General features: G+C 43.7%; 2 protein-coding genes across 7 annotated transcripts in view; both read right to left on the bottom strand.

Moving 5' to 3' along the window:
- Positions 1–1,255: 1,255 nt before the first annotated feature.
- The window catches only part of LOC116063155 (CLOCK-interacting pacemaker-like), a 33,794-nt gene continuing 7,223 nt past the window's right edge, over positions 1,256–27,826 (bottom strand). The window contains exons 2-5 of one of the 3 annotated variants that reach the window (XM_036008842.1): positions 18,780–18,784; positions 15,748–16,219; positions 4,252–4,433; positions 1,256–2,781 (exon numbers count right to left, since the gene is read on the bottom strand). In XM_036008842.1, the coding sequence (XP_035864735.1) occupies positions 1,555–2,781; positions 4,252–4,433; positions 15,748–15,940 (1,602 nt within the window). In that variant the 5' untranslated portion in view covers positions 15,941–16,219; positions 18,780–18,784 and the 3' untranslated portion in view covers positions 1,256–1,554. Of the gene's footprint in view, positions 2,782–4,251; positions 4,434–15,747; positions 16,220–18,689; positions 19,039–27,826 lie in introns of those variants that run through there. The other 2 variants (XM_031318013.2, XM_031318014.2) reach the window with 2 other exon arrangements.
- Positions 21,936–27,826, bottom strand: part of LOC116063150 (RAC-beta serine/threonine-protein kinase-like) — a 35,926-nt gene continuing 30,035 nt past the window's right edge. For all 4 annotated transcript variants that reach the window (XM_031318004.2, XM_031318005.2, XM_031318006.2 and 1 more), the window contains exons 11-14: positions 25,639–25,853; positions 25,468–25,555; positions 24,439–24,541; positions 21,936–24,315 (exon numbers count right to left, since the gene is read on the bottom strand). In XM_031318004.2, the coding sequence (XP_031173864.1) occupies positions 24,236–24,315; positions 24,439–24,541; positions 25,468–25,555; positions 25,639–25,853 (486 nt within the window). In that variant the 3' untranslated portion in view covers positions 21,936–24,235. The remainder of the gene's footprint in view (positions 24,316–24,438; positions 24,542–25,467; positions 25,556–25,638; positions 25,854–27,826) is intronic.

Raw genomic sequence — 27,826 nt, 5'->3', positions numbered from 1 at the left:
CGGAGCGCAAGAGGAGGAGATGGCCCGACTGCATGGAATACAGGATAGCATTTACATACCCTAGCATTAGATAACGGCAGAATACGGTGTAAATAACTAAATATCTGTCTTTAATACTGTGCATATATCATCAAATGTCAAAGTCTGGAAATACAGCTGTTGAGCTCTCGAGCAATTGTTACACTCTATGTCTGCGTTATCAGTCCGAACTTTAATACTGTTCGTTACAAAACCTGCATGAAGAAACGTGTGTTTGCCTATTACACTTTCATCTTCAAATTGTATCTTGGGGTAGGGGGGGATACCACTAGTTGATGCTGTGATTTTTGGCAAGGTTTTGTAATCACAAATTGTTGCAAACATATAAATAATGCAGTGAAACCCATGCGTAATGCTGCATGATGGCACTGCTGGCACTGCAGGAAGACTACACCAATGGGAGAAACAGGAGAGAAAGAGACTTCAGGGACCCTGACAATGACTGGCTAATATGCCGATTTAAATTCCCTAAAGCTGCGCTCTTGGATCTATGTACTGAATTGGGTCCAGTAGAGAGGGCAACGCGCAGGAACCATGCCATCCCGGTCCAAAAACCACTCTCCTCACCACTCGCCACTCTGGGAGCTACCAGCTGTTTCCAGAGGGAAATGGCAGACAGCCAAGTGTTTTTTTTTTTTTTATAAATATTATATATAATCTTCAACTTTATCACTAAGGCTTGTTTGGATATAATATATAGTTCTGTTAAATCTTATCATATAGGTCTGGTATATCGAAGCTGTCCCGAGTGCCGTAATGCCTGCCGTTTTGACGGTATTATTAATAAAGGTAGTCTATAGATCAGGTTTCCCTACACTGTGCGAGAACGGGCCGAAATTATAATTCAATTTGCAGCAATTCCCGAGCGTCTGAGAAGTTTTTTGCTTTTTCCCCGCCAGTCGTCGTGATTCGACGTAAAGAACAACTGCCAGGGTCATTAACATACTGATCAGCATTCATGAGGTGCTTTGCATTGACTATTTATGGTTAAAAAGGGGTGGGTACAGGGTGGGATAAGAGGCTGATTCACGTACGCACACTTGTGGGTAATCTGTGATTTATAAAGGGAACATTGCTTACAGATGTGCGTACGCACGGTTTTATAATCTTATAAAGTTTTATATCTTTTTTTTTGCCATGTGCCATTTTTGGCTTTTGGTCGTACGTACACTTTTAGTAAGGATCCTACACACAGTTTTATAAATGAGACCCCAGGAAACAGCAAATCCCTGACTAAAAGTATGAAAATATATCAATCATGTTCAACTTTAAACTATGTGTGTAAATACGAAAATCATCATGTACCCTTTCAACTAGCCATATTCTGTTTTACTCTGGCATTTTGCACAATTCAAACAAAACTCAAGCTCTCCTGTATTGCTAGGTCCACATGTTACCCTACTAGTCATTACAGATCCAGGAAGCTAGAGGAGATAGTTTTTGTGCGCTGAACTTTCTGGCAACATAGTGAGATCACTTAACTTCTGGTCCATGACTACTTTTCTGCATCACTATTTAGGGACAGACCTGGGAAAAGAAACAGACAGGGAGGTGGACATTGGATCCAGAAGCATGCACATCTTTGTCTTCTGTGTCTGGCGAGGGGGCAAACAGCGGAGAGGGTGGTGATGTTCCATCAGCTATGTGTAAAGACCCCACCTGCGGTGGGTTGTTGTATGTCTTGATGATTTCAATGTTGTTATCTGTCTCTTTGTCATTCTCACCTCTAGTATTGGTCTGTTGGTTGCTGCTGAGCACTTTCAGTTGATTTAAGTCTAAGTTTGGGTAGCAGCCTGACTTAGTCATGGCCAGGAGGACTTTGTCAAGGCTATCTGAGCCTTTGTTGCACCCGTTCTGGCTGGCCTGGGCTACCTGGCACAGGAAATGAGTGTGCTGATGAAGCTGGGCAATTTCTCTCTCGGTGGCAGCATTCTGCTTCAGCAGCTCCTTGGTGCGTAGTGTGATGGCCAGCAGGCCTGACTGGTTCAAGATCTCAGCTGTGTTGAGGAAACGTCGATGGTGTGTGGGTGAGCTGTCTGGAGCCAGTTGATATGGGCTGTGAGCCGTGGAGGAAGAGGGAGATGAAGAGGGAGGAGAGAAGGTTGGGGGGGAGTTGGAGGAAGAAGGTGGTGAGACGGAGGGTGAGCCTGTGCTGTCAGAGCCCAAGCTTTGTTGGCATTGGTGGGCCATGTGCTGGGTGGTTGAGGAGGCGTGGCTGGGCAGCAGGCAGTGAGATGAAATGGGGAAAGAGCTGTGCCCTCCTCCGACTTTATACTGGCAGTTGGGATGGACCCTACCCTCATTCTGATGCTTCTGGTGCTTCAGGAGGCGACTAGTGGTAGGTACAGCCTCTCTCTTCTCTTCCTCAATGTTCTCTTCCTCAATGCACACTCTCTTGCTCTGGCTTTGGCCTTCACTGACACTCTTAACCCCCTCCACCCTTGTGGCACCCTTGCCCTCATGGCTCTCCTTCCTAGGATGGGGGGCGATGCGAGGGTAAGAATTCAGGATGGGCAGGTATGAGTCCTTGCTGCTGTGGTTCTGGTTGCTGCGGCTGTGTCCTCTCTTTACTTGAACTTGTGGTGCAGCTAGACTGGATGAATGAGTCGAGGTAGAGGAGAAAGTAGCAGGTATTGTTGGCTGTTGGATCAGTAAGAGCTGGCTGGGCGCTTTAGCATTGGTAAGGCTGTGCCAACCTCCACCCCACGCCAGGGGGCCATGCAGAAGCTCCTCCGGTCTAGACTGTACCACCAGGGGGTTGTGAGTGGGGTTTTATGTGAGCAGCAAAGACCAGAGTAAAAAAAGAGCAAAAGATGGGGAGGAGGTTAAAGTCACAAAGAGATAGGCAGTAGGACACAAAAATAACTGAAGCAAAAATACCTAGAGAAATATAATAACCAGATGATGTAAATAGAGGTAGTCAATAAATAAGTCAATAGAGGTAAATCTTGTATTAAGCACAAAAGCAAAACATGCCTTGTTTTCCTGTAAAGACTGCTTTTTTGTTTGATGTTTTTTGCCATGGTTGGAGTTTGTCTTTTTTCAAGATTCAACTAAGTGCAAAAAGTACTGTGATATTTGACAATTTATATCAACTTCACAAGGTGATATGTCAATGTGTTTACAGCTTATTTCCTATGCTCCAAGTGACCAAAATATCAGTTAATGCTGCTTTAGAAATATTTACAAAGCATTGTATTAGAGCGTAAACAAATGCACTGATTAGTCAATCAACTATTTTGACAATCTAGTATTTTTCAATTAAGTATTTTTTTAATAAGAAATAGGATAAAAATAAGATAATTTGCTGTCTTTCTCTGCTTCTTTCTTCCTTGGGTTTTGTTAGTCAAACAAAACAAGACATTTGAAGATGTCCCCTGGGCTCTCATTTTTTTCTGACATTAATTAGACCAATTAATTAATTAAGATCGGGATTATTTAAATTAGAGACTAATCATCTAAATTATCAACAATGAACTACACCACTATTTCTCAAAGAGTGGTCCGGGATTGGATTTAGCAAAATGTCATGTTTTTAATTTAAAATTCAAAACAGTGTTTCTCAAACTGTCTGCCAGCGACAACAAAACCTAATAGTGAAGAGCATAGATGTGTTGTGTCATTGGCATCACAAATGATCAGCGTGGCATTTGAAGGAAATACAGAGGAATAAAGTTTACAAATATTGTCAACTCGCAAGATGGATCGATGGCTGAAGACATGGCTTCCCTGATATCTGAGCATGAGCAGCACTTTCCCCATTGAGATTGCAACAGAGACAAGAAGTGAGTTAGCTATTTGTAAAATGTCATTTAATTTGGCTGTAATTTGTAATATACTGTTGAAGTAGGAGGCCTATTGTTTTGGGGGATATTTTGGCAGTTAGGTGGTGAAGTTAAGCAGTTATTAACTCCATATTTTGTAATGAAATGTGCACTGTTATTATACAGTAGTTATACATAGTAAATATAGTGGCTTTCAAAAAAGATTCCGATGCCTATTAGTTAAAAATACCAATTAAAAAAAGAATTACTGTTGATCTGTCAACAATTAATAAAATACACCATTAAGATACACTTTAAAAAAGTACTGGCTGGTGACTGAATATACTTCCAAACAGAATAACCCATTCCTTGATACATTGTATTTGAATATTTGTTCATGATGCAACAAAGTAGAAAAAGCAAGTTGTTACATAACTGAATTTCTCACCGGCTTAACCACCAGGTTTTTGATGACGTAACAGGGGGTAAGCTCCTCATAAGGAGGCATATTGTGGGCTGCAGTATTCACACTGGTGTTGTTGTTCAAGCTTTTGCTGCTTTCCCTGTGAGGTTTGCTCACACTGCTGCGCTGGTCGTCTACATCAGTCTGTACAGAGTCTGAACCAGCCTCTGAGGGAGAGGGAGAACCAAGAGTAAGAGAAGATCGAGAGGACACAAACACAAATACACAGATCATTTTTGCATTGTTTTCCCATGGAAAGAAATTGTTAACATCATAACTGGGAGATCAGTGAGGTTCTCTTCATACATTCATGGTATCAATAGGATGAGAATGAAAAATGCTCAAACCAAACCGGTAAATGTTGGTTTTGTGCACTGAAACAGTAATCTGCATTTGAGAATATGTATTTACACATACAGGGAAAAATTGTGTGAAAAATATCTGTGTTTTGTGTCTACAGACTGGCAAATGCACAAATTAATCAGTTCTCACACCAGTTTTTTACTTGAGAGATCCAGCATTGTGAATTACAGAAATGTACAAATATGAATGTTGTGCACAGATATTCAGGAACAAGCGTACACAGTATCTTTTACTTAACAAAACCTTTTTTACATTTGTAAATCTTATAAGATAAGATAAGATGCATATGTTTTATCTTCATAAGTTGTTTTTTTTTCAATTGCTGTCCCTACAAGAGTTTAATGTATGGCGGAGAGGCATCATTACCACTGATGAGGTGAACAAGGCTTAACCCCCAACTGCTCCAGTGAAGCACTCTCACCAGTTTGATATAACTATATATATATATATATATATATATATATATATATAAAAAACTATATATATATATATAAGCTTGTGAAGTTTGCGGACGACACCTCCCTCGTCGGACTCATCTCTGATGGAGACGAGTCCGCCTACAGGTGGGAGGCTGACCACCTGGTGACCTGGTGCAACCAAAACAATCTAGAGCTCAACGCTCTAAAGACAGTGGAGATGGTTGTGGACTTCAGAAAGAACCCAGCCCCACCTGCCCCCATCACCCTCTGTGGCTCCACAATTGACACTGTGGAGTCTTTCCGCTTCCTGGGAACTACCATCTCCCAGGACCTCAAGTGGGAGCTGAACATCAGCTCCCTCGTGAAGAAAGCACAACAGAGGATGTACTTCCTGCGGCAGCTGAAGAAATTCAACCTGCCAAAGACAATGATGATGCACTTCTACACAGCCATCATTGAGTCCATCCTCACATCGTCCATCACCATCTGGTACGCTGCTGCCACTGCCAAGGACAAGGGCAGACTGCAGCGTGTCATTCGGTCAGCTGAGAAGGTGATTGGCTGCAATCTGCCACCGCTCCAGGACCTATACGCCACCAGGACTCTGAAGCGTGCTGGAAAGATTGTGGCTGACCCCTCCCACCCCGGACACAAGCTCTTTGAGCCAGTCCCCTCTGGCAGGAGGATGAGGTCCATCAGGACCAAAACCTCACGCCACATCAACAGTTTTTTCCCCTCCGCCACTAGCCTTCTAAACAAGGCCCAGAAACCACCCTGACTCTTTCCAAACTACTCCTCTGGCTCCTCATGCCACTGTACCTACTCTGCTGTAGCGTTCCTTTTTACTACTATTTAACTTATTTTACTATTTATTTTATCGTTATTAATACATACTGTGTGTATATGTTTATACTTATATTGTTTATATTCTTTTTATCCTTCTTATATTTGAATGTGTGACATGCTCCAACAACACCATGACAAATTCCTCGTATGTGCAACGTACTTGGCAATAAAGCCCTTTCTGATTCTATATATATATATATATATATATATATAGACAAACTACTGCAGATGAGAGTGGACCCAAGCCTGGTGACCTGGATCACAGATTACTTCACTGAACGGCCCCAGTTTGTTAGACTGGGGGACCTCACATCTGAGGCTGTGGTCAGCAGCACAGGGGCGCCACAAGGAACTGTTCTCTCTCCTGTACTGTTCACCTTGTACACCACAGACTTCAAGTACAACTCTGAGTCGTGCCATACGCAGAAGTTCTCTGACGACTGCAATTGTGGGGTGTATCAAGGATGGACAGGAGGAGGAGTATAGAAGCCTTGTGGAGGACTTTGTGGGATGGTGTAGGACTAACCAGCTGCAGCTGAACACCACCAAAACTAAGGAAATGGTGGTGGACTTCAGGAGGCCTGCCACTCCCTTGCTGCCTGTCACCATTGACGGGGTGAATGTGGAGACAGTCAGTACATACAAGTACCTGGGGTCAGGGCCGGCGATTGCTATAGGCGAACTAGGCCTAGGGCGTCAAATGTGTTGGGGGAGCCGTGTCGCCCTTAGGTCTACTTCTCATTAATAATAGAATTAGAATGACAAGCAAAATAAAACATGTTTATTAAACATGATCATCCTAGGGCACCCCCTCAGCCACACGTTTGCTTGTCAACCTGATTATTAGATTGAAATGATGATTACTGTCAATAATTTCCTAATTGGGGGAAAACTTCAAACTAATGATTTAGTTTGAAGTTCCCGTGACGTGACGTTTCCAGTCTATGGGTCAGACTCAAACACACGGAGCTCTGAAGCAGACCTGTGCGTCGCTTAGTGTCCACTCTCGCTGTAAAAATAGAGACGAGCAGCGGCACAGACCACGGAGCTGCTGCAGCAGTGGTCTGTGCAGCTTCAGGATTATAATTCTGGCGCTCTGCTGTGGGCATGCTACAGCAGATGTGTCCCGTTTGTGCTCCGTGTATTTCTGCAGTAGTTTCGGGTTTCCACCTCCGATGTAGAGCAGTGTACAGCCACTTCCCTAAACTTTGTGTCATTCAGAGACCAGAGTCTCAAACGGGGTTCTGTGTCTTTCAGGAGGTCTGAGATCTACCTTATCAGTAGAGCAATCACGTAATGCACAGCAGACTATGGTGCAGGTAGATTATCTTCTGAAATATTGTGACTTTATTCTTGTAATAGCCTATTATCACTTTATTTTTCTCAAAATATCACAACTCCTCCAAATCTCAGAGCACAGATGAGATATATTTTAAATGTGCACAAAGTTTTGAACATGAGCAGAAATCTTGCTCAAACACATCTGAAATATGACAGTCCAGGGCTTTATTAATTCATTAAAATGAATTCATGTATCATTGAGGTGAATAATTGTCATATGCACATTTAAGGAGGCTACTTCCCCAACAAAAGACGCAAAAGAGAAGGGAAGAGTAAGTCATGCCAGGGACTTAAGTGCAGGAGCGAGGATGGCGAGGGAACTCAGGAGCTAGGATGGCGAGGGAACTCAGGAGCTAGGATGGCGAGGGAACTCAGGGGCAGGAGCTAGGATGGCGAGGGAACTCAGGAGCTAGGATGGCGGGGTAACTCGGGGGCCGGAGCTAGGATGGCGAGGGAACTCAGGAGCAGGAACTAGGATGGCGAGGGAACTCAGGGGAGCGCGGGGAAACCGGGGCCGAGGGTCCGAGGAGGAGGCACTGGAGAAGGGAAGCAGAGGACCGAAGACGGGCTGGCAGGGTGCTGTGGGAGGGGGACTGGATGGAGAGGCCAGCTGACTGGATACGGAGACTTGGAGATGGTCACGATGTCTCTGGACAACGATTCAGCGGAGATGATCTGTTGAGCCGGGGTTGAAGTACTGTGCTTAATTGTAGATGGCTGGCAGGTGTGCATGACAGGAGAGCGGTGATGGTGATTGCAGCAGGTGTGTCTCGTCAGCTGGCAGGCAGTAGACAGGAGGGGAGGAGGGAGAGCAAAAGAGACACAGGGAGAGACAGAGCCGACAGGAAAAAAAAACAACAGCTAGGGAAAATAAACAAAACTCACAGCCAGCCGACCCCAACCATCACAAGAGCCTTACTGCTAAATATTCCATTATGGTCAGTACACCATGTCTTTTTGTCTATATGGACTATATGGTTTTCAACTTTACCATAATCCCTTGTGTTGACTTTGGGTCACATTGACCCATTTTCAATTTTCGTTTTATATCAGAAAATATGGGACGTAGAAATAAGCGCTGAAAATGTGTAGAAGAAAAATTTTAAAATTTTAAATGTTGGCAAAAGTAAAAACAAACTGTGAAAAAAAGGTGTCAAAAACCTTTTTCAAGGTTGACGGGAAGACAACACAAGGGTTAAAATTTTCTTCAAGTCTTAAGTAATGATTATTCTATTTTTGATATATTGTGTAGCCTGTTGTACTTGAATAGATGAATTTGCACTGACACTATCTTGCACTATGATACAATTGCACCTTTATGCATTTTTTCCACACCCCTCCTTTAAACATGCTACAACCAAACTTTACTGTAAGGGCACACTATTGATATCTTCCTTTGTATTTTTGTAGTATGTATAGTATGTGTGCGTGGATGTCATATGTCTGTGTGCCTATGTGTATGTATGATGTGTATAAGCTATTGGACACCTTCATTTCCTTCGGGATAAATAAAGTATCTCTATCTATCTATCTATCTATCTATCTATCTATCTATCTATCTATATATAAAATCAAGTATTATGTTTCTGTGAATACTTTTAAAGTGAATGAAATTCTGAAAGAAAAGTATTCATGGAGTCTGTGTCCACCAAGGTCTCCAAACCATACGACGATATCGGCCGTTTGTTCCTCTCCTCTAACACTGAAATTCCACCAACTGCGGAACGGCTGCGGATCGGCTCTGCTGCGTGTCGGCTCCGTGCTCCGCCGTCCTTCAATACCCACCGGGTCCGGATTTGTTGCGTAACGGCTGCGGCCATGACTGACAGCTGTAGTCACGAGGACCCACGAGATCTCGCAAATTCACGTAGAATATAAACACACAACCAACAACAGTTTGTTTCCATCCAGAGGAATAGAGGGAAAACAACCCTTTCACATCTATCCACTGTCACTACAATAAAGGGACAAGCCCCAAAAAAATAATCTTTAAATGAGATAACTGTGAAAAATAAGTACTCTCTTCCCCTCATTGATAATGCTTTTGAGCCCCTGAACCGAGCTAAGGTTTTCACCAAACTGGACCTGAGAAACGCCTACCACCTCATCCGCATCCGAGCTGGGGATGAGTGGAAGACAGCCTTTAACACCCCACTCGGCCATTTTGAATATTTGGTCGTGCCTTTTGGTCTCACTAATGCCCCAGCTGTTTTTCAGGCCCTTGTCAATGATGTTCTCAGAGATATGCTCAACTGTTTCATCTTCATCTACCTGGATGATATTCTGATTTTCTCCCAGAACATAGAGGAACACGTCCAGCATGTCAGGTTGGTGCTACAACGTCTACTGGAAAACAAACTGTTCGTGAAGGCCGAGAAGTGTGAATTTCATGCCCCATCTGTGAGTTTCTTGGGTTTCATTATGGAGCAGGGACAGCTGAAACCGGATTCTGACAAGATCAAGGCGTTGACTGAGTGGCCGACCCCTGCTACCCAGAAGCAGCTCCAGCGTTTCCTTGGGTTTACCAACTTTTATCGTCGGTTCATCCGTGATTATACGAAGGTTGCTGTCCCACTCACCTCCCCCTCTGTCCCTTCACCTGGGATTCCAAAGTGCACACAGCATTCACCACGCTCAAGCAATTGTTTTCTTCTGCCCTTGTGTTAATCCACCCAGATTCGTCTCTTCAGTTTGTCATGGAGGTGGATGCCTTGGACACCAGAGTAGGAGCTGGTCTCCTCAGGACAACAAGTTGCATCCCTGCCCCTTTTTCTCCCGGTGCCTGTCGCCTGCTGAACGCAACTACGACGTGGGGAATCGTGAGTTACTGGCGGTGGTGTTGGCACCTGAGGAGTGGAGACATTGGCTGGAGGGAGTGGACCAGCACAGTCTCAGTTCTGGAACCATACTCCTGGATAGGGGTTGGACTCTTTTCTTCTTCGGAGTTGTCCAGGGTCTGAGGCGCCTGGCGGGTGTATGGGGATACTCACAAGCCCCCGGCTGAGCGCCGCTACATTGGAGTTTACCCCGGTGGACGAGCGGGTCGCCTCCCTACACCTGCGGGTTGGAGTCCTGTATGGGGCTCCGGGGGGGGACTCCATAGTTCTGCTGGGGGACTTCAACGCGCACGTGGGTAATGATGGAGATACAAGTGAAGGAGTTCAAGTACCTTGGAGTCTTGTTCGCGAGTGAAGGGACAATGGAGCGGGAGATTGGTCGGAGAATCGGCGCAGCGGGTGCGGTATTACATTCAATTTATCGCACCGTTGTGACGAAAGGAGAGCTGAGCCAGAAGGCAAAGCTCTCGATCTACCGGTCAGTTTTCGTTCCTACCCTCACCTATGGTCATGAAGGCTGGGTCATGACCGAAAGAACGAGATCCAGGGTACAAGCGGCCGAAATGGGTTTCCTCAGGAGGGTGGCTGGTGTCTCCCTTAGAGATAGGGTGAGAAGCTCAGTCATCCGTGAGGAGCTCAGAGTAGAGCCGCTGCTCCTTCGCGTCGAAAGGAGCCAGTTGAGGTGGTTCGGGCATCTGGTAAGGATGCCCCCTGGGTGCCTCCCTAGGGAGGTGTTCCAGGCACGTCCAGCTGGGAGAAGGCCTCGGGGAAGACCCAGGACTAGGTGGAGGGATTATATCTCCAACCTGGCCTGGGAACGCCTCGGGATCCCCCAGTCGGAGCTGGTTAATGTGGCTCGGGAAAAGGAAGTTTGGGGTCCCCTGCTGGAGCTGCTACCCCCGCGACCCGAGACCGGATAAGCGGACGAAGATGGATGGATGGACATGGAGAGGCGTGATTTGGAGGAACGGCCTACCTGATCTAAACCAGAGTGGTTGTCTGTTGTTGGACTTCTGTGCTAGTCATGGATTGTATATAACAAACACCATGTTCGAACATAGGGATGCTCATAAGTATACTTGGTACCAGAGCACCCTAGGCCGAAGGTCAATGATCGATTTTATAATCGTTTCATCTGATCTGAGGCCGTGTGTTTTGGACACTCGGGTGAAGAGAGGGGCGGAGCTGTCAACCGATCACCATCTGGTGGTGAGTTGGGTCAGGGGGTGGGGGAAGACTCTGGACAGACCTGGTAAGCCCAAACGGGTAGTGCGGGTAAATTGGGAATGTCTGGAAGAAGCCCCTGTCCGACAGACTTTCAACTCACAGCTTTTCGTGCATCCCTGTGGAGGCTGGGGGCATTGAACCTGAGTGAACAATGTTCAAAATTTCCATTGCTGAAGCTGCGGCGGGGAGCTGTGGTCTTAGGGTCTTAGGTGCCTCAAGGGGCGGTAACCCTCGAACACCGTGGTGAACACCGGTGGTCAGGGAAGCCGTCTGACTGAAGAAGGAGTCTTTCCAGGATATGTTATCCCGGAGGACTCCGGAGGCAGTTGCAAGGTACCGAAGGGTTGCAGCCTCTGCCGTGAAAGAGGCAAAGCAGTGGGTGTGGGAGAAGTTCAGAGAAGACATGGAGAAGGACTTTCGGTCGGCACCAAGGTGCTTCTGAAAAACCGTTCGCCACCTCAGGAGGGGGAAGCGGGGAACCATCCAAGCTGTGTACAGTAAGGATGGGATGCTGTTGACCTCAACTGAGGAGGTAATAGGGCAGTGGAAGGAGCACTTTGAGGAACTCCTAAATCCGACTAATACGCCCTCTATGGTAGAGGCAGAGCTGGAGGATGATGGGGGATTGTCGTCAATTTCCCTGGTGGAAGTCGCTGAGGTAGTTAAACAACTCCACAGTGGCAAAGCCCCAGGGATTGATGAGATCCATCCAGAAATGCTTAAAGCTCTGGGTGTGGAGGGGTTGTCTTGGTTGACACACCTCTTCAACATTGCGTGGAAGTCTGGGACGGTGCCTAAGGAGTGGTGGTTCCCCTGTTTAAAAAGGGGGACCAGAGGGTGTGTGCCAATTACAGGGGTATCACACTTCTCAGCCTCCCCGGTAAAGTCTACTCCAAGGTGCTGGAAAGGAGGGTTCGGCCGATAGTCGAACCTCGGGTTGAAGAGGAACAATGAGGATTCCGTCCTGGTCGTGGAACAACGGACCAGATCTTTACTCTTGCAAGGATCCTGGAGGGAGCCTGGGAGTATGCCCAACAGGTCTACATGTGGTTTGTGGATCCGGAGAAGGCTTATGACCGGGTCCCCCGGGAGATACTATGGGAGGTGCTGCGGGAGTCCCTTCTCAGGGCCATCCAATCTCTGTACGACCAAAGTGAGAGCTGTGTCCGGGTTCTCGGCAGTAAGTCGGACTCGTTTCAGGTGAGGGTTGGCCTCTGCCAGGGCTGCACTGTCACCAATCCTGTTTGTAGTATTTATGGACAGGATATTGAGGCGTAGTCGGGGTGGAGAGGGGTTGCAGTTCCGTGGGCTGGGGATCTCATCGCTGCTTTTTGCAGATGATGTGGTCCTGATCATCGGCCTGTGACCTTCAGCACTCACTGGATCGGTTCGCAGCCGAGTGTAAAGCGGCTGGGATGAGGATCAGCACCTCTAAATCGGAGGCCATGGTTCTCAGCAGGAAACCGATGGAGTGCCTTTTCCAGGTAGGGAATGAGTCCTTATCCCAAGTGAAGGAGTTCAAGTACCTTGGGGTCTTGTTCGCGAGTGTGGGGACAATAAAGCGGGAGATTGGTCGGAGAATCGGCGCAGCGGGTGCGGTATTACATTCAATTTATCGCACCATTGTGACGAAAAGAGAGCTGAGCCAGAAGGCAAAGCTCTCAATCTACCGGTCAGTTTTCGTTCCTACCCTCACCTATGGTCATGAATGCTGGGTCATGACCGAAAGAACAAGATCCAGGGTACAAGCGGCCGAAATGGGTTTCCTCAAGAGGGTGGCCGGCGTCTCCCTTAGAGATAGGGTGAAAAGCTCAGTCATCCATGAGGAGCTCGGAGTAGAGCCACTGCTCCTTCGCATCGAAAGGAGCCAGTTGAGGTGGTTCGGGCATCTGGTAAGGATGCCCCCTGGGCGCCTCCCTAGGGAGGTGTTCCAGGCATGTCTAGCTGGGAGGAGGCCTCGGGGAAGACCCAGGACTAGGTGGAGGGATTATATCTCCAACCTGGCCTGGGAACGCCTCGGGATCCCCCAGTCGGAGCTGGTTAATGTGGCTCGGGAAAGGGAAGTTTGGGGTCCCCTGCTGGAGCTGCTACCCCCGCGACCAGATACCGGATAAGCGGATGAAGATGGATGGATGGATGGAGTGGAGCAGCCATTCCTGGTATGGACTGATCACCAGAACATGGCTTATCTCCGTTCAGCTAAACGACTGAATTCCCGCCAGGCTCGGTGGGCCCTGTTCCTTGGAAGATTTAATTTCACTCTGACATATAGACCCGGCTCCCGCAACACTAAGCTGGACGCTCTATCCCGTCAGTTTGGATCGGAGAAATCCATCATCGAGCCAGAGACCATCTTGCCCCCCGCCTGTGTGGTGGCCGCAGCTTCCTGGGACATTGAGGCGATGGTGAGGGAGTCCCAGTGGACTCACCCTGCCCCAGTAACTGCTCCACCTAAGTTGTTGTTTGTGCCCAATCCCATCAGGTCCCAGGTCCTCCAATGGGGTCATTCATCTAGACTCAGCTGTTATCCTGGTTTCCACCGCACCCTCTCCTTCCTGCGTCGGCGTTTCAGATGGCCCACGATGTCTGCAGACACCCGAGCCTTTGTGATGGCATGCTCCGTCTCCGTTGCAAAGCCTCTCACCGGCCTCCGGCGGGCCTGTTGCGACCCCTACCTGTTCCCAGTAGACCATGGTCCCACATCGCGGTGGATTTTGTCACCGGCCTACCACCTTCAGAAGGTAACTGTCATTTTGACTGTAGTGGACAGATTTTCTAAGGCTGTACACTTCATCCCCCTGGCTAAGCTACCTTCTGCCCTAGAGACTGCTGAGCTGTTAGTTCAACATGTTTTCAGATTGCATGGCATTCCTCAGGACATTGTTTCAGATCGCGGCCCACAGTTCCCATCCCAGGTTTGGAGGGCTTTCTGTACAGCCTTGGGTGCCTCTGCTAGCCTCTGTTCTGGATATCATCCTCAGACCAATGGCCAGACAGAGCGAGCTAATCAAGATTTGGAGCCGGCTCTGCGATGTGTCACAGCACATAATCCAGCATCCTGGTCGGCGCAACTAGCCTGGGTGGAATATGCGCACAACTCTCTGTCCAGCGCTGCTACAGGTATGTCGCCATTCATGGCGATGCTGGGTTACCAACCTCCCCTTTTCCCTGAGCAGGAGCAGGAGGTGGCTGTCCCGTCTGTGCAGGAGAACATCCGTCGGTGCCGGCACGTGTGGAGGGTTCGGGCTGCCTTGGTGCGGACGGCTGCTTGTAATCAGCATCTGGCGGACCGCCGCCACGTCCCTGCACCCACCTATGCACCGGGTCAAGAGGTGTGGTTGTCCTCTCGTGATCTCCTGCTGCAGGTGGAGTCTCAGAAACATACTTGCACTGTATGTGGGCCCTTTTGTTGTTGATAAAGTAATCAATCCCTCTGTGATGAAAATTCGGTTGCTGGCGTCCATGAATGTGCACCCTGTGTTTCATGTGTCCCTTCTCAAGCCAGTTTCTGCATGCCCTCTGAGCCCTCTCTGCCCCCCCGGCTCGTGGATGGCCATCTGGCGTTCACTGGTTCAGTCGGTCATGGATGTTCGCCGTCGGGTCGGGGTTTCCAATTCTTGGTTGACTGGGAGGGTTATGGGCCGGAGGAGTGGTCCTGGGTTCCACAGAGCTTCATTTTGGACCCGGACCTCCTCTGGGATTTTTATCAGGATCAGCCGGGTAGAGCTCCTGGAGGCGTTCATTGAGGGGGGGGGTCCTGTCCGCTTTTGGGTCCAGACCACACAGACACAACATTATTATTATAACTAATTCTATACAAAAAGTAAAAATACTTTTTGTATATTTTTCCAATGTCTATTTAATGTGTATTTGTGTTATTCTGCTGTAACAAGGGAATTTCCCGTGTGGGCTTAATAAAGTCTATCTTACTCCTGGCTGTTTTGGAAGAAGGAAATAACGAGAGTAACACATGAACTAGAAGTGAATTGTTGATTTTTTCACTTCTTAATTGAGAATACAGATATACAAACAAACAAGGCACATTAACAAATTCACTTCAAAAACAGAGCTTTTGCCTTAGGTCAAGAATAGAAACAACAAAACCTAGAAGCATATACATTAAAATTGTAAATAAAAATTGATAAAAGAAATAAAAAGGGCAATCTCAAATTAACTTAAGTGTCTCAAGTAAATAAATTAATTTAAGGGCTTTCTTGTCAGTTTCAATGACTTAGCTAATTTTTCCAATTTTGGTGTGGTGTAAGCAAGCTTAGCAATACTTCTTCACCTTTCTTCCTGCTTTGCTCCCGTCAACTACTGCGGCCACTATAGGGCGCTGCCACTATAAACGGAAATATAGGTCGTAATTGCTGCTTAAACAAAAAACATGGGGGGTTTTCAGGTGAGGACAGTCTCATGGCCACACATCAAAATGGGCCTTTGCTCACCTGAGTATCCTGAGTCTTTTTCGGAGTCCTTCTCTGAGTCATAGCGCAGCATGTGGTTGCTCATGTCACCCATTCCAGATTGTTCCCTGTGGGTGCCACCCTGGGATGCCCGCAGGGTGGCACTGTTACTCTTGGCAGTCTTTGAGGTGCGCCGGGCAGCCCACTCCCCAAAGTGACCCTGTTTTTTTGGCATTCCAGACCTCTAAAAATGAAAGTAAAGAAACAACTGTTTACAGCATTGGATGTTAAAGACTAACTAGCTTTTTTGTTTTATTTATATACTGCTGGGTTTACCAGGTTGAGGCTAAGGATTTTTGTACAAGCACAAAACATCAGAATCGTTATCATAACACAATTAAAACAACAGAACTGCACTGTACCCGGCTTACAGTTTACCTTCGGTACCGCTGAAATGACCGTGACCTCATGGTAGAGATGGGGACTCGACTTTGAGACTTAGACTCAAGTCGCACTTAAGTCGCAAACACAGTGACTTCAGACTCGAGATGTGGGACTCGTGAACAATCTTTATTTTTATTTTTTTTAAAGATAACTTTTTTGGCAGGACAGCTAGGTGAGAAAGGGGAGAGAGAGGGGGAAGACATGCAGGAAATTGTCACAGGTTGGATTCGAACCCTGAACCTCTGCGTCGATGCATAAACTTCTCAGTATATGTGCGCCTGCTCTATCACCGAGCCAACCCGGCCACAACAATTTTTATTTTTAGGAAAGTCTGATGAGCTGAATTTTAATTCCCTCCGTGCGTGATAACCTACATGATGGTGGTAATTTGCCGCTAAGCCATGACTTTTTACCTGCAGTGAGGTTATAGAGTCACGTCAAATCCAGCAGTTTTATTTTTTTTAAGACTAACTGGCATATATCATCTCGTCACCCCAAAAAAACACATGAACTTTGCATCGTTTGATCGGTGCCCCTCCCACTGCTACTGAAATGTGATCTCCTTCACAGCACTGCTCGGCAGTAAATTGCCATCAGACACTGTTAGTTTGTTCTTTTATATATACAAACATTATGTTAATCACATTATATTGCTTATTATCAGTGTTGGGCAAGCTATTGGAAAGTTTAGTGAGCTAAGCTAATGTTACCGGTATTCTACAATAAATTAACCTTCAATAGACTGAAGCTAATGTTAGCCCCCAAAGAAATGAATCAAGCTAAGCTACATCAACATGGCACTAGTACTTTACTACATCGGAGCAATTTTTTAGACATCCATGTAACGAAGCACGTCCGTGTTTGGCGGTGGTGTCAGTAATAATCAGCAGTTTTATTTCAGACCGCAGCAGAAAGCTCTACTGTGTATCAAGAAATGTAACGTTAAGTTAGCTTGTGTGGATGCTACCGCATTACTTGATCAATAAAAGAGCTGAACTACTGAAAAGCTATTTGATTCAGAAACAGCAACTTGTTTGAAAAGTAATTAAACTAGTACTACTGCCCAACACTGTTTGCAATATAAGTTAGATTTTGCACCGTGCGCCTTTGGCACAGGTTTCTAATGTCAGCTACTTTTTAAGTTGCCAGAAGGTGACATAGTGACAAATGCCAGTTAAACCGGTTAGCATAAAATTCTACCGGTTTGGCCTCTACACCTGACTGAACCGGTGAAACCTGAAAGAGGCCCAACTCTACCACTGACATGGTTTTAAAGCTATTGTTATCCAGTTTTTGATCTCCAAACATCTTAAAATGCACATTTTTAGAGCAGGGAAATCAATATCTTTCCAGGGGGCCCTAAACCCCCCTAGCAAGCTCAGTTGTTGGACCTGGATACTTGTAAAACCCTGCGTACGCCCATGCTAGTGTTAACATGTTTTCAGTCGTGTTATAGTGAAATGTGCAAATACAGAAAGTTTAGCTTCTTAATACGCTAAAGTTTAAATGGCACTCACTTCAGTCTACTACCTTAGCGGGCAGTGAGGATTGCAGTGAGAAACTGCAAAGCAGTTTCCTGAATAGGATTATTATGTGATTTATAATCAAAATGATGTTAGGGCTCCTTCTAGCACAGCTACTGAAAAAATTACCCATCATGTAAATATGAAAAGATATGTAAGAAGTGCATTATCTGACAGAACTGTGCTCTTTGATGCTCTTTCTTTTGATGCTCTCTTTTAAACGTTAGCCTATCTCACAAAGGCCGGATGTAATTGGAAAAAGTGGATGTGAGTTTAGCCAAAGAAGAAGGCTATAACAAATCAGTTACAGTTTATTTTAAATAACATCAAACACATCTGACTTTTGGCAAGCGTACTTCATATCCTGTTGAAAATTAACTAAAAAACTTAAACAATAACATAATGTGAACATTGTTTACATTTATTTTTATTCTAGTGATATTTGGCAGATAAAACTTTCATTAAGGTATTATCACTATGAACTACTTAGTAGCATTTATTCCCTGTAGTAATAGCAATATGAACGTATATATTTTGTAAACTGTCAAGTGTTTTAACATCATTTCAATAAGAAACACATTGTATTTGAATGTGCTCTATGATGGAAAAGATCAACAAAAGGCTGTAGGTAATGACAGCCTGGCCATTCATGAGAGTGATAGTGTTTGTCATGTGTTTCGCCTAGCCTCCTGTGTAAACATAACAGCATGTACATGCGGTGAGGCTGAACTGAGTTTGATAAGATGGTCCTTGGCAGACTATAGTCCCGCCCCCAACACTCTTATGTAATACACTGCTGCTGCAGCTCAGTGAAAAAAAAAACAAAGACACTTTTCCATCAATCACATTGACTTTCACAATACACATTATAAATATGTTAAGCCTGCAATACCAGAACAACAGAGCAGCTGACCATGAAATATTATTTAAGTGAATGCAAAATAGACTCATGCTGGACATTAGGTCACAAGACAAAAATGTTAGACACTTTAAATTTGAGGTAAGCAGTTTACTCACCTGTCAGTAGAATCAGAGAAACACGATCACTTGTGGCAGCAGGAAAACATTTCCATAACCGGAGAGGCAATACCTCCGTCCAGTCCTTACTTTCTCTTATCTATCTATCTATCTAATAAATAGACATATTATTCTCCACTGGAACAATATTTTTTACCAAAGAAAAAAAAAACTAAGAAATTGTTATATTCATACATGGTGAAGCTGTTGCCTACCGGAATATTGTCCCTGTTCTCAGACACGGTCGGTCTGATGATTAGTATGTAGCTACTGAAATCATCCATACTGCTTGTTGCGTAGCCACCCCCACCATTTAAATGTCAGTGCGCTGAACAGTTCGGTGGTGACGTAACAGCAGCTGTTTGGCCCATCCGGGCCAATCCCGTGCCGAGACACGTGTTTAGGTGGTGACGTCGGACAGTCCACGTGAAGCGTGCATTCAGTAGCCTTCAAGTAGCCTATGGTGCGTTCAACTGCTGTTGTAAAACTAGACATTGGGTTGCACTATTACACTACAACAGAGACAAATACTTTGTACATAAAAAGCCAAACATTTAATATTTTTTAATTGTGATTAAAGAAAAAATGCATAAAATCTTACAACATAGAATATTGTCTTAATAAAGACCTTAAACATACAAATTACATGATCACCTATATAGCCTTAGGTCTTATAATACATCCATGTATATACCATGGCGTTTCCTAGGATGGTGAAGGCATGTCTCGCCCTAGACTGTCTTACTCTGCTTCTGATTAACCCTAACCAATCTGCCTAAATAACCAATCCAACCAATAAAAACAAAGAGTACTAGCCAATCAGTGGCAGAGAAGGGCGGGTCATGCAATCCTAGAAAACTGATTGCCATCCGTGGCCTGGGAGCATTAATACATCATGGGAAGCGTGCACAACCTGTTAAAGCTCACAGCCCAGTTTATGTCCGCAGCTCACTTGAAGTGTGTTACTGGTTGTATTGGCCCTTTAAAGGTATTTCAACAGGTAGTACTGGATAGGCTATAATCCATCAAATATAAGCCTTGTGAATGAAATCAAGTAATTTCGAGGCAGAAACAACTTTCCAAACACAAGGTGGGACCTGCAATCCCTTTTTGGCAAGTGCAAGAGTGCATTTTATGGGTTATATTGCCCCTTTAAAAAGGTATTTCAACAGGTAAAAATACTGGGTGGGCTATAATTTGTCAGATATAAGCCTCAAATTAAATCATTTTAGGCATAATCAACATTTTAGTGACAAGGTAGAAGCTGCAATCCCTTTTTGGCAAGTGGAAAAAAGGATGAATTGGTACCCGCAGATGGCAATCACTTTTTGGCAGACAACACTGGGACTCCAGGCTGGATGGGCTGGGATAGCGCACCCTAAGATTCTTAAATGAGCCTGCTATATTTACAAGGGAATGGCCCAGCTGTTAATGATGAAATGTCCTACCAAAAAAACACAATCAGTAGTTTTGCCAATGCCAATTTTGTGATCACCACTATTGCAGTGAACAGCTCATCAATGCCTTGTATTCCTATAGGACATGAGAGTAGGAGACAGTGGGTGTGTGTGGCAACATGTGAGGCAGGCGGGTGGAGGCGTGGTTGCTCCCGGGCAGCACATGTTCCCTGCTGGGGGAGTGTTGAAAAGCATCGTGAGGCTGCTGTGTCTCGGCAGAAGCACGCAGCAGCTCCACCGTCTCTAATAAACAGAGACAAAGGATAGGATTAGACTGCAAGCAAAAGTGGCCCAAATCTGATATAGTATACTGCTCATATGTGACTGAGATCTGTTTTTTCACAACAGTGTATACATCAGTTCACACCTGGCATTACGCTGCATCCAGCATTGCACGTGGAACAAACGACACAGGAAAAGTGCAATGAAAGTTCATTTAAGACGGAATACCAAGTCAGAAACTCAGGCACGATCCATCTAGCCAGAGTTCACCGACAAAAACACACCTGACGTCCCATCAGTAAGGCGGAGCACACACAATTTGTGTTGTAAAATGTGCTGTCTTTTTACCATGGCTGACGAGGGCAAACATGCTGCAAATTAAGAAAACATACTTAAGTGAAGAAACATCTTCACCAACTTGGCAACAGGTGCAGCATTTATAAAACATTCACCAACTTAAAGACACACTAAAACATCAACTTAATGACATCAAGCTAGGCTATATGCTTAACGTTACTCCCCCTCGTAATTGTAGAACTTGATATTTAACTTGAAACCTTTTTTCCCGTTTGTTGGTGGGTGCACGCAAAGTGCGTTGACAATTCTGTGCACATTATTTATCATCCATTACAGTGTTCTTTGTTTTGAAGACCCGTTTTGGAAACAAAATCTCAGTTTTGAAAATAGGTCACAGAAACACCTCTCCTCAACCTCTCCTCCACCTTTTGTTCACACACCCCTCCAACACAGCTGCTTTTCCTTTACATCATTTAACCAACCTGATGTGCCCTTACAGATCAGCTGAGGCAATAGTGTTGTACTGTACCTCTACATATTCTCACAGTGAATGAGCTCACACAACCAGAAAATATTTCTCCTCATTAGGAACTAGATTGAGAATATTGTCAGCAGAAGACTCTGAGGTGAAATGTTCTGTACACTATATTTTCTATGTGATGGTTGTGCCAAAAGTAATGAGAACTGCGTGAAATGAACCAAACTCAAAGTTAATGCATTTGAAGTTGTGATCACTGCATTTACAGTCTTGAGCATATAGTTGGCAGAGATGCATCAAATCAGGTAAAGCAAAAACTGAAAAGCAAGTTCTTCCTTTGTGTGCATGAACAGTCTGTGTTCAGAATGTAACAGCTGTTAGCCTCAAAGTAGCTTTGGAGAGTCATCTGGGCTGCTATTGTGTGTGGTCACTCTGCTGTGGTTGAGGCTGCAGTTACAGTTACAGCAGAGAAAAGTATCAGCAAGGCTAAATGTGTGCCAGGCAACACCCAGCTTATCAGCTCAGCTTTTAGTGATCTCAGATTGGCTGCTGGTAACACGTTACAACAAATAGGAGTTAAACGTTACAAAGCATTAAACCTGCCTAACTGAGGGTGAGGAAGGCAGGAATAACGATAAACTCTATACCTAGAGACAGGAAGTGTAACTACCAGCCTATGCTTTATACTCACAAGTGGTTGGTACCTGTATTACTAATAAAACCAAGTGTAGAAACAAGCTTCAGTTCCCTTACAGCGGAGGGATGAAAAGAATCAAGACACAAACATGAGGATGTATTAAGACAGTTAAAAATGTGTATTGGATCACTCTTTCAAAATTACATTCAAAGATGAATAGAAATCCATTGTTTGAATTGAAAATGTAACTGAAAACATACATTTCCTTTCAACTATTATCAATTTACTTAATTAATCTGCAAAGGAGGTTCAGGGTACAGGAAGGATGAGGGAAAACAGCAAGTCGAGGAGTAAAACAGGAAAAAAACAAAGATAACTGATTTTTTTTTTTTTTTCAAACAACACAGGTGATAGAAGGCTCTGTGTCTAATGGGAGGTTGAGCAGGTTGTCTGCACCAGCTCTGTATTTATTACCAGTACACCAATACAATGTTGGGTGCATTGTCATGTACAGTATAACACCCAGTATTGCAAATTATAAAAGGTGCATGCCCCCTTTTTACCATTTAATATTGTGCAGTGATTAATAATAGATGGGAAGAATTGAAAATAATAATAAAAAATACATCCCTGCAAGTCACCATTGCACTCAAATGAAAAAATCTCACAATGGACCATGTTCATGATATTCACAGCTCCCTAGAGGATTTCTTAGTTCTGCTAATTTATGTCTAATCAAATCTAATGGAACAGTCAAGTCTTAAAAGCAGCAGGGGTGTAGATGCACTGGAACATTGTAAGCACAATTAGATGTACAAAAAGATAACAGACACACAATAGCCAGGAGAACATTAAAATGTGTGGATTTTCAGCCACAACTTCAAACTTGTTAGGTATCAAGCAGGTACAGTTTAAAATGGTGAATTGTGATTTGAGGAAAGACTACTTTCATAGAAAGGTTACTAACATATGTTGTAACATAGGTATAAGTGAATTGGAAATATTACAGAAGTAGCTTTGAATGCTAAGAAAGGATGACACTCGAAATATGAACATGAACTCTGAAAGTGCTAGAATTCAGTTTGTTGCTTTTTTTTCAATAGTGGTGCTGATACAACACCTGAGTTTCAATACATATACAATACTTTCTTAAACCTTACTTTGAGGGTTTCTACATTTTATTTCTCATTTAACTCCAATGTTAAATTTTGTTGAAACACATGCATCCATCCTAGAACTTTGTTCAAATTAAATAGTCTAACTCTGGCCAATGGTTGATGTAAATCTGATCACAGAAGAAATTAACAGGATTATGAATCTGACCAGACATTTGATACCAGCTTCTGGTATCTCACAGTTTTTGATACTCAGTGCAACAGACACATTTCCATGAGATGTTAAAAAATACTAAGCACCGACACCAATCCAGGAAGCTTTCAGCTACATTATAAACATGGTCCATCTGAGAAAAATGAGGTCTGCTTTAAATCACTAAGTGCTTATTAATCCTCTTAAATCACAAAAATGGTGTGTATTTTGCTGATCGAAAAAGATTTAAAAAAAAATGTTAGAATTAAAAATCCTTAAAAAAGAACATACACCTTGTGCATTAAGGTACTCTCGATTCCCATTAATTGATGTGTCACACTTGACAGATCTGTTAACAAAGATCAAAGTTTGAGATGAGAGCAAACTAATAAACAAGTGATGTGTTTTCATTGCATACAGTTAAAGGACAGCCTCTCTCTCCAACACCTCATCTTCCGCTCAAAGCTTTTCTCCACGGAGACACATTGATAATCATGTCTTATCAATTAATCTGTTGTTCCTGATGCATGTTGGGCAAGTGTTGTATTAAGACACGAACAAAACCTCTTGCTCTTACAGACTCCCTCTGACCCAACTGATGACATCCAGTTTGGACTTGATGCCCTCCTTTTTCTCAAAAAAACAAAGAAAAAAGATCCACACACACACCTAACAGAAACACCCAACAAACTGCCCCGCAACTTTGTCATATACAAACCTGTCTATCACCAGTTGTAACAGCTAGTTCTGAAGAAGAGCACTTGGAAACATCATTAAAGAAACTGTCCATAAAGACCATTAAAAGAGAGTGCTAAAAATGATCAACGGTTTATATTGAAAAAGCAGCAGTAGTTATAGGCCATCCAAAGGTGCTTCAGACAGATGTTTTTCAGTTGTGCTGATGACTACGTAAGGTCCTGAAGTCCAGTTTGATACAGTACAGTCAGTATGGCCAGGCTTTGCCCGTAGTGTTGACAGAGGGGGCTTCTATAAAACAATATGGCTGCCAGCTGAGGCACTTCGATGCTGACGGACTAAACCTCATTAAAGATGGAGGTTCTGGTCATTTTATAGCTGTAAGGATGTGGCCAAGGTGTTCATGCCTCATTTGTTTTTGTGTGTTTGTGTGTGTGTGGCAGAGATGCTATCACTCTCTTATGCTAGCAGAGTAGGAGAACTGAGGGAAATGCGCTTGCTGGCCAGGGTCCTCGCAGTCCAGACTGTTATCTGTAAGAACAAGACAGCAGAAGTCAGTCGTCGCATTCAAGTCAAGAACCCAGACCGTGATCATGGAAAGTGGTGGATCAGGCACTGACACGGAGTGTCGCCGTCCAGTCAGGGGATACCTACACTTGTCTGGAGGAGTGAGTGTGATGGTCTGTGCTGTGAACTCGTCATCAAAGTACCGGGTGTCTGTCTCTGATGTCACTTGCGGTTTGAACAGTGGGGTAAGCTGGCGCAGGGGAGAAGATTGGTTAAATGCCATTCAATTGGAACATACTGGATTTCGAAAATAACTACATGTAGACAAAGGTTTGTGACACGAGCGGCATTGTTCACATACTGCCTGTTTACTTTGTGCATATCTGAAGTATTAAACATATCCACTGGAGGGCAGATCAGGGCTGCATCATTTCTTACTGACTCTGAGATAACTTTTTGAGAACCTTTAATTAACATTAACTTAACTAAAAATGGCTAAAAGCAATAGGGTTACTGTGTTGTTAATGATAAGAACACTGTGTGTAACAGTGGGCAAGCTCTATTGGTTTCTCTTGGAAACTTTCCACCATTGCTGTTTGTTAAAAGTCTGCTGACTCCAACCAAGCCTTAAGAATTCAGGATACTCAGGGTTTTCATGGAAGTATAGTTAAGCTTTCTTAGTTGCAGTAAGAAATTATAAGAGAAGTGAAGTCCATTATGTCCGTTTTACGTTTTTATAAAGCATGAAATTTTGCCACCATCAGTTGACAACCTAACACAAAAGAACAATAACTCTCTCAATACTGATCAAGTATTGAAAAGAGAATGTGGGTAGGTAGATTTGTTTTTTAAAGTAAATTTAGATTCAGAAAATAAACAATCTGAAATGGCAAACATATCATATATGTTTCTTTTGATTCTAGTTCATAGAGATGAATTTAACCTGTTCTGTATTTCCAGCAGCAGGGTTAACAACTCTGAGAGCATCTTGTAGATGTAGGCCTTTTTACTACATGTGACTAGGAGCAAAAATTGGAGGTGATAATTATTAAAGCCTGATAAAAGTGTCTGAAATCACAGGTAAGAAGGCTAACTAAGCAATCAGCCAGGACATCCTGTTTTTGTGACTAAAAAAAAAACCCCAGCTTCACTTCCTTTGTCCTCAGAATATCTTACCTTCTTTTGTACCACATCCTGCCAGTTGATAATGATAAAAAATTTGTGACTCATTACTTCTTTGGCGTCAGTGGGACCTCCACCCAACCTGTCAGTCCAAACAAGATCATGTAAGGATTAAGTTATTGTATCAAAAATAATTCACAGAGAGGATCAGTATGGGTCAAATACCTCTGTTTGGGGTCTTTCTTGAGCAGGCCAGCCAGCAGGGACTTGGCCTCGGGCGACAGGTTCCTGGGGAAGCGGATTTCCTCCATGAGGATGAGCTCAAACAAACGCTCATGGTCTTGGTTGTAGAAAGGCAGACGGCCGCACATCATCTCATACATGACTACACCCAGACCCCACCAGTCCACTGCCCGGCCATAGTCATTATCTTCTAGGACCTGAGAAACAGATATTTGCCTGATTACAATTCTCAACAATGGCAGTAAAAAGTGATTTTAAATTTGCAGACTTGAACATTTATATTTGGTACACATTAACAGCACACTTCTCTAATCCAAATCTATATTTCTCTTTTCAGTTTTTAATTCACTTTCTGTGAGTAAAATAGATTTCCCACCAGCCACCATGTCCAACACCAGAGGGCTATTTCACAAAACCAAGATAAGGGATTAAGCCGGGATTTCCCAGTCATCCTGGCTCAACTTAGCCTTGACTCGGTTTCACAAAAGCAGAGGCACCTAAGTTACCATGGAGATTTATTCTGTGCAGCTAGCCTGCTCCTGACCAGGCTAACAGCCAGGATTTATTAATCCTGGAGCCTTTTCTGATCACTCCGCAGTGGTTTTACCCTATTGTTATCAGCCTGGGTTAAAAGACAACAGGTGCATATTGCTGTTCATTTAAGTAGTTATTATTTAAAGTTGTGACCATTATTTTTTTTATAATTATTCATGTGTCATTGTTACTGTTGTATTGCTGTATGCAGACTGCTGTTCATATTGTTGTTAGAAGTTTGATGAATATATTACTGCAGTTGAGATAATTAGAAAAGGCTGATAAAATTTCAAATGTGTTTTAAATGAAGTCTGTTACTAAGGGCAATATATACAATGGTGTACATGTGTGTTTCTATAGTTGACCAATGCACCTTGAATTATTTTAGTTGATACATTTTTTTTTTTTATTCTTTAACAATAAAGGATCATGTTTGTTCCGCTTATTCATGAACCTCCTTCGCACCCCAATGGTTTTTGACCTTATATTTTGTTGAGGAGAAATAACAGATGAATATCACTCTTTTCCATTCATGTTTACAGTGTGCATGGAATTTATCACTTAATTATCTTTATAGTCTCTATATTTTAGATTTCAATTTCTTCAGTGTCTTTCTTTTCTATGTCCATATATACGAGGGAGCAAAGCATATAATATGTAGAGAAGGAAACTCGGCCTCTGTAAAAAAAAAAAAAGAACGCGAGAAAAAGCATGGCAGATAATAGCGGACTGACTGAATGATAGTCTAAAAATATACATTTATGAACTACTGCTCTTAACTGAAACCATTCAATGAGTCACTGTCATTTGCAAAAACAAACAGTTGTACACTTTGCATTAAAAGCGAGCAGTGGAAGTTAATATGACTTAGGTAATTTATATTTTAGCCCATGAGAGAGAGGGAGGAACAGAGTGAAAGAGATATTTATGCATCATATTCTAGTGTTATAGAAAATTGATCTTCATGGTAAATTTCCTGAGTAACATTATCCGTTTAATTTTAAGGCAAAGAGTACAACTGTTAATTTGTGCAAATGTATGATTAGTAGTCTAATCCTTGAATGGTATGATTATGACGGTTTCAATTCAGAGCAATGGTCAGTAAATGTATATATTTAGGCTACTTACGCATTGTCGGTCCGTGATCGTCTGCCTCGCTTTCTCTTGCTGTTTCATTACAGCGCCCGTGTTTCTTTTCTTTTTATACAAATAATGTGTTTCACGTTATACTTCCACAAGAAGCTGCTGCTCAATCTGTATAAAGTATGTACAATGTGTATCCTCCATTTTAGCATCAGTAAATCTGTTATCGACCTTGCGGTCTGTTAAAGAAAGCCGTGAACACGCATCTATCCAAATTACTTCATCCTGGCTCGACCTAGTCCCTCCTCCTCAGCCTGGTTTGGCCTTCGTGAAACGCGCCAAGCCAGGCTGCACAGATTAGACTAGGTCAAGCCTTGCTTTATCAGTTATCCTGGATTTATAAATTCTGCTTTTGTGAAACAGCCCCCAAAGCTCGTATGTATAAAGCAGATTAAAACTTTGGTCACTTAGTTATGAGTGACCAGCAGATGGCTGTCCTACAGCACAAAGGCAGAGAATGTGATGGTGTTAGGGAAATTAAACAGCCCCAACT

This window comes from Sander lucioperca, chromosome 13, assembly GCF_008315115.2.
Source record: "Sander lucioperca isolate FBNREF2018 chromosome 13, SLUC_FBN_1.2, whole genome shotgun sequence".
Taxonomy (NCBI): Eukaryota; Metazoa; Chordata; class Actinopteri; order Perciformes; family Percidae; genus Sander; species Sander lucioperca.
This window is presented reverse-complemented; position numbering and strand designations above follow the sequence as displayed.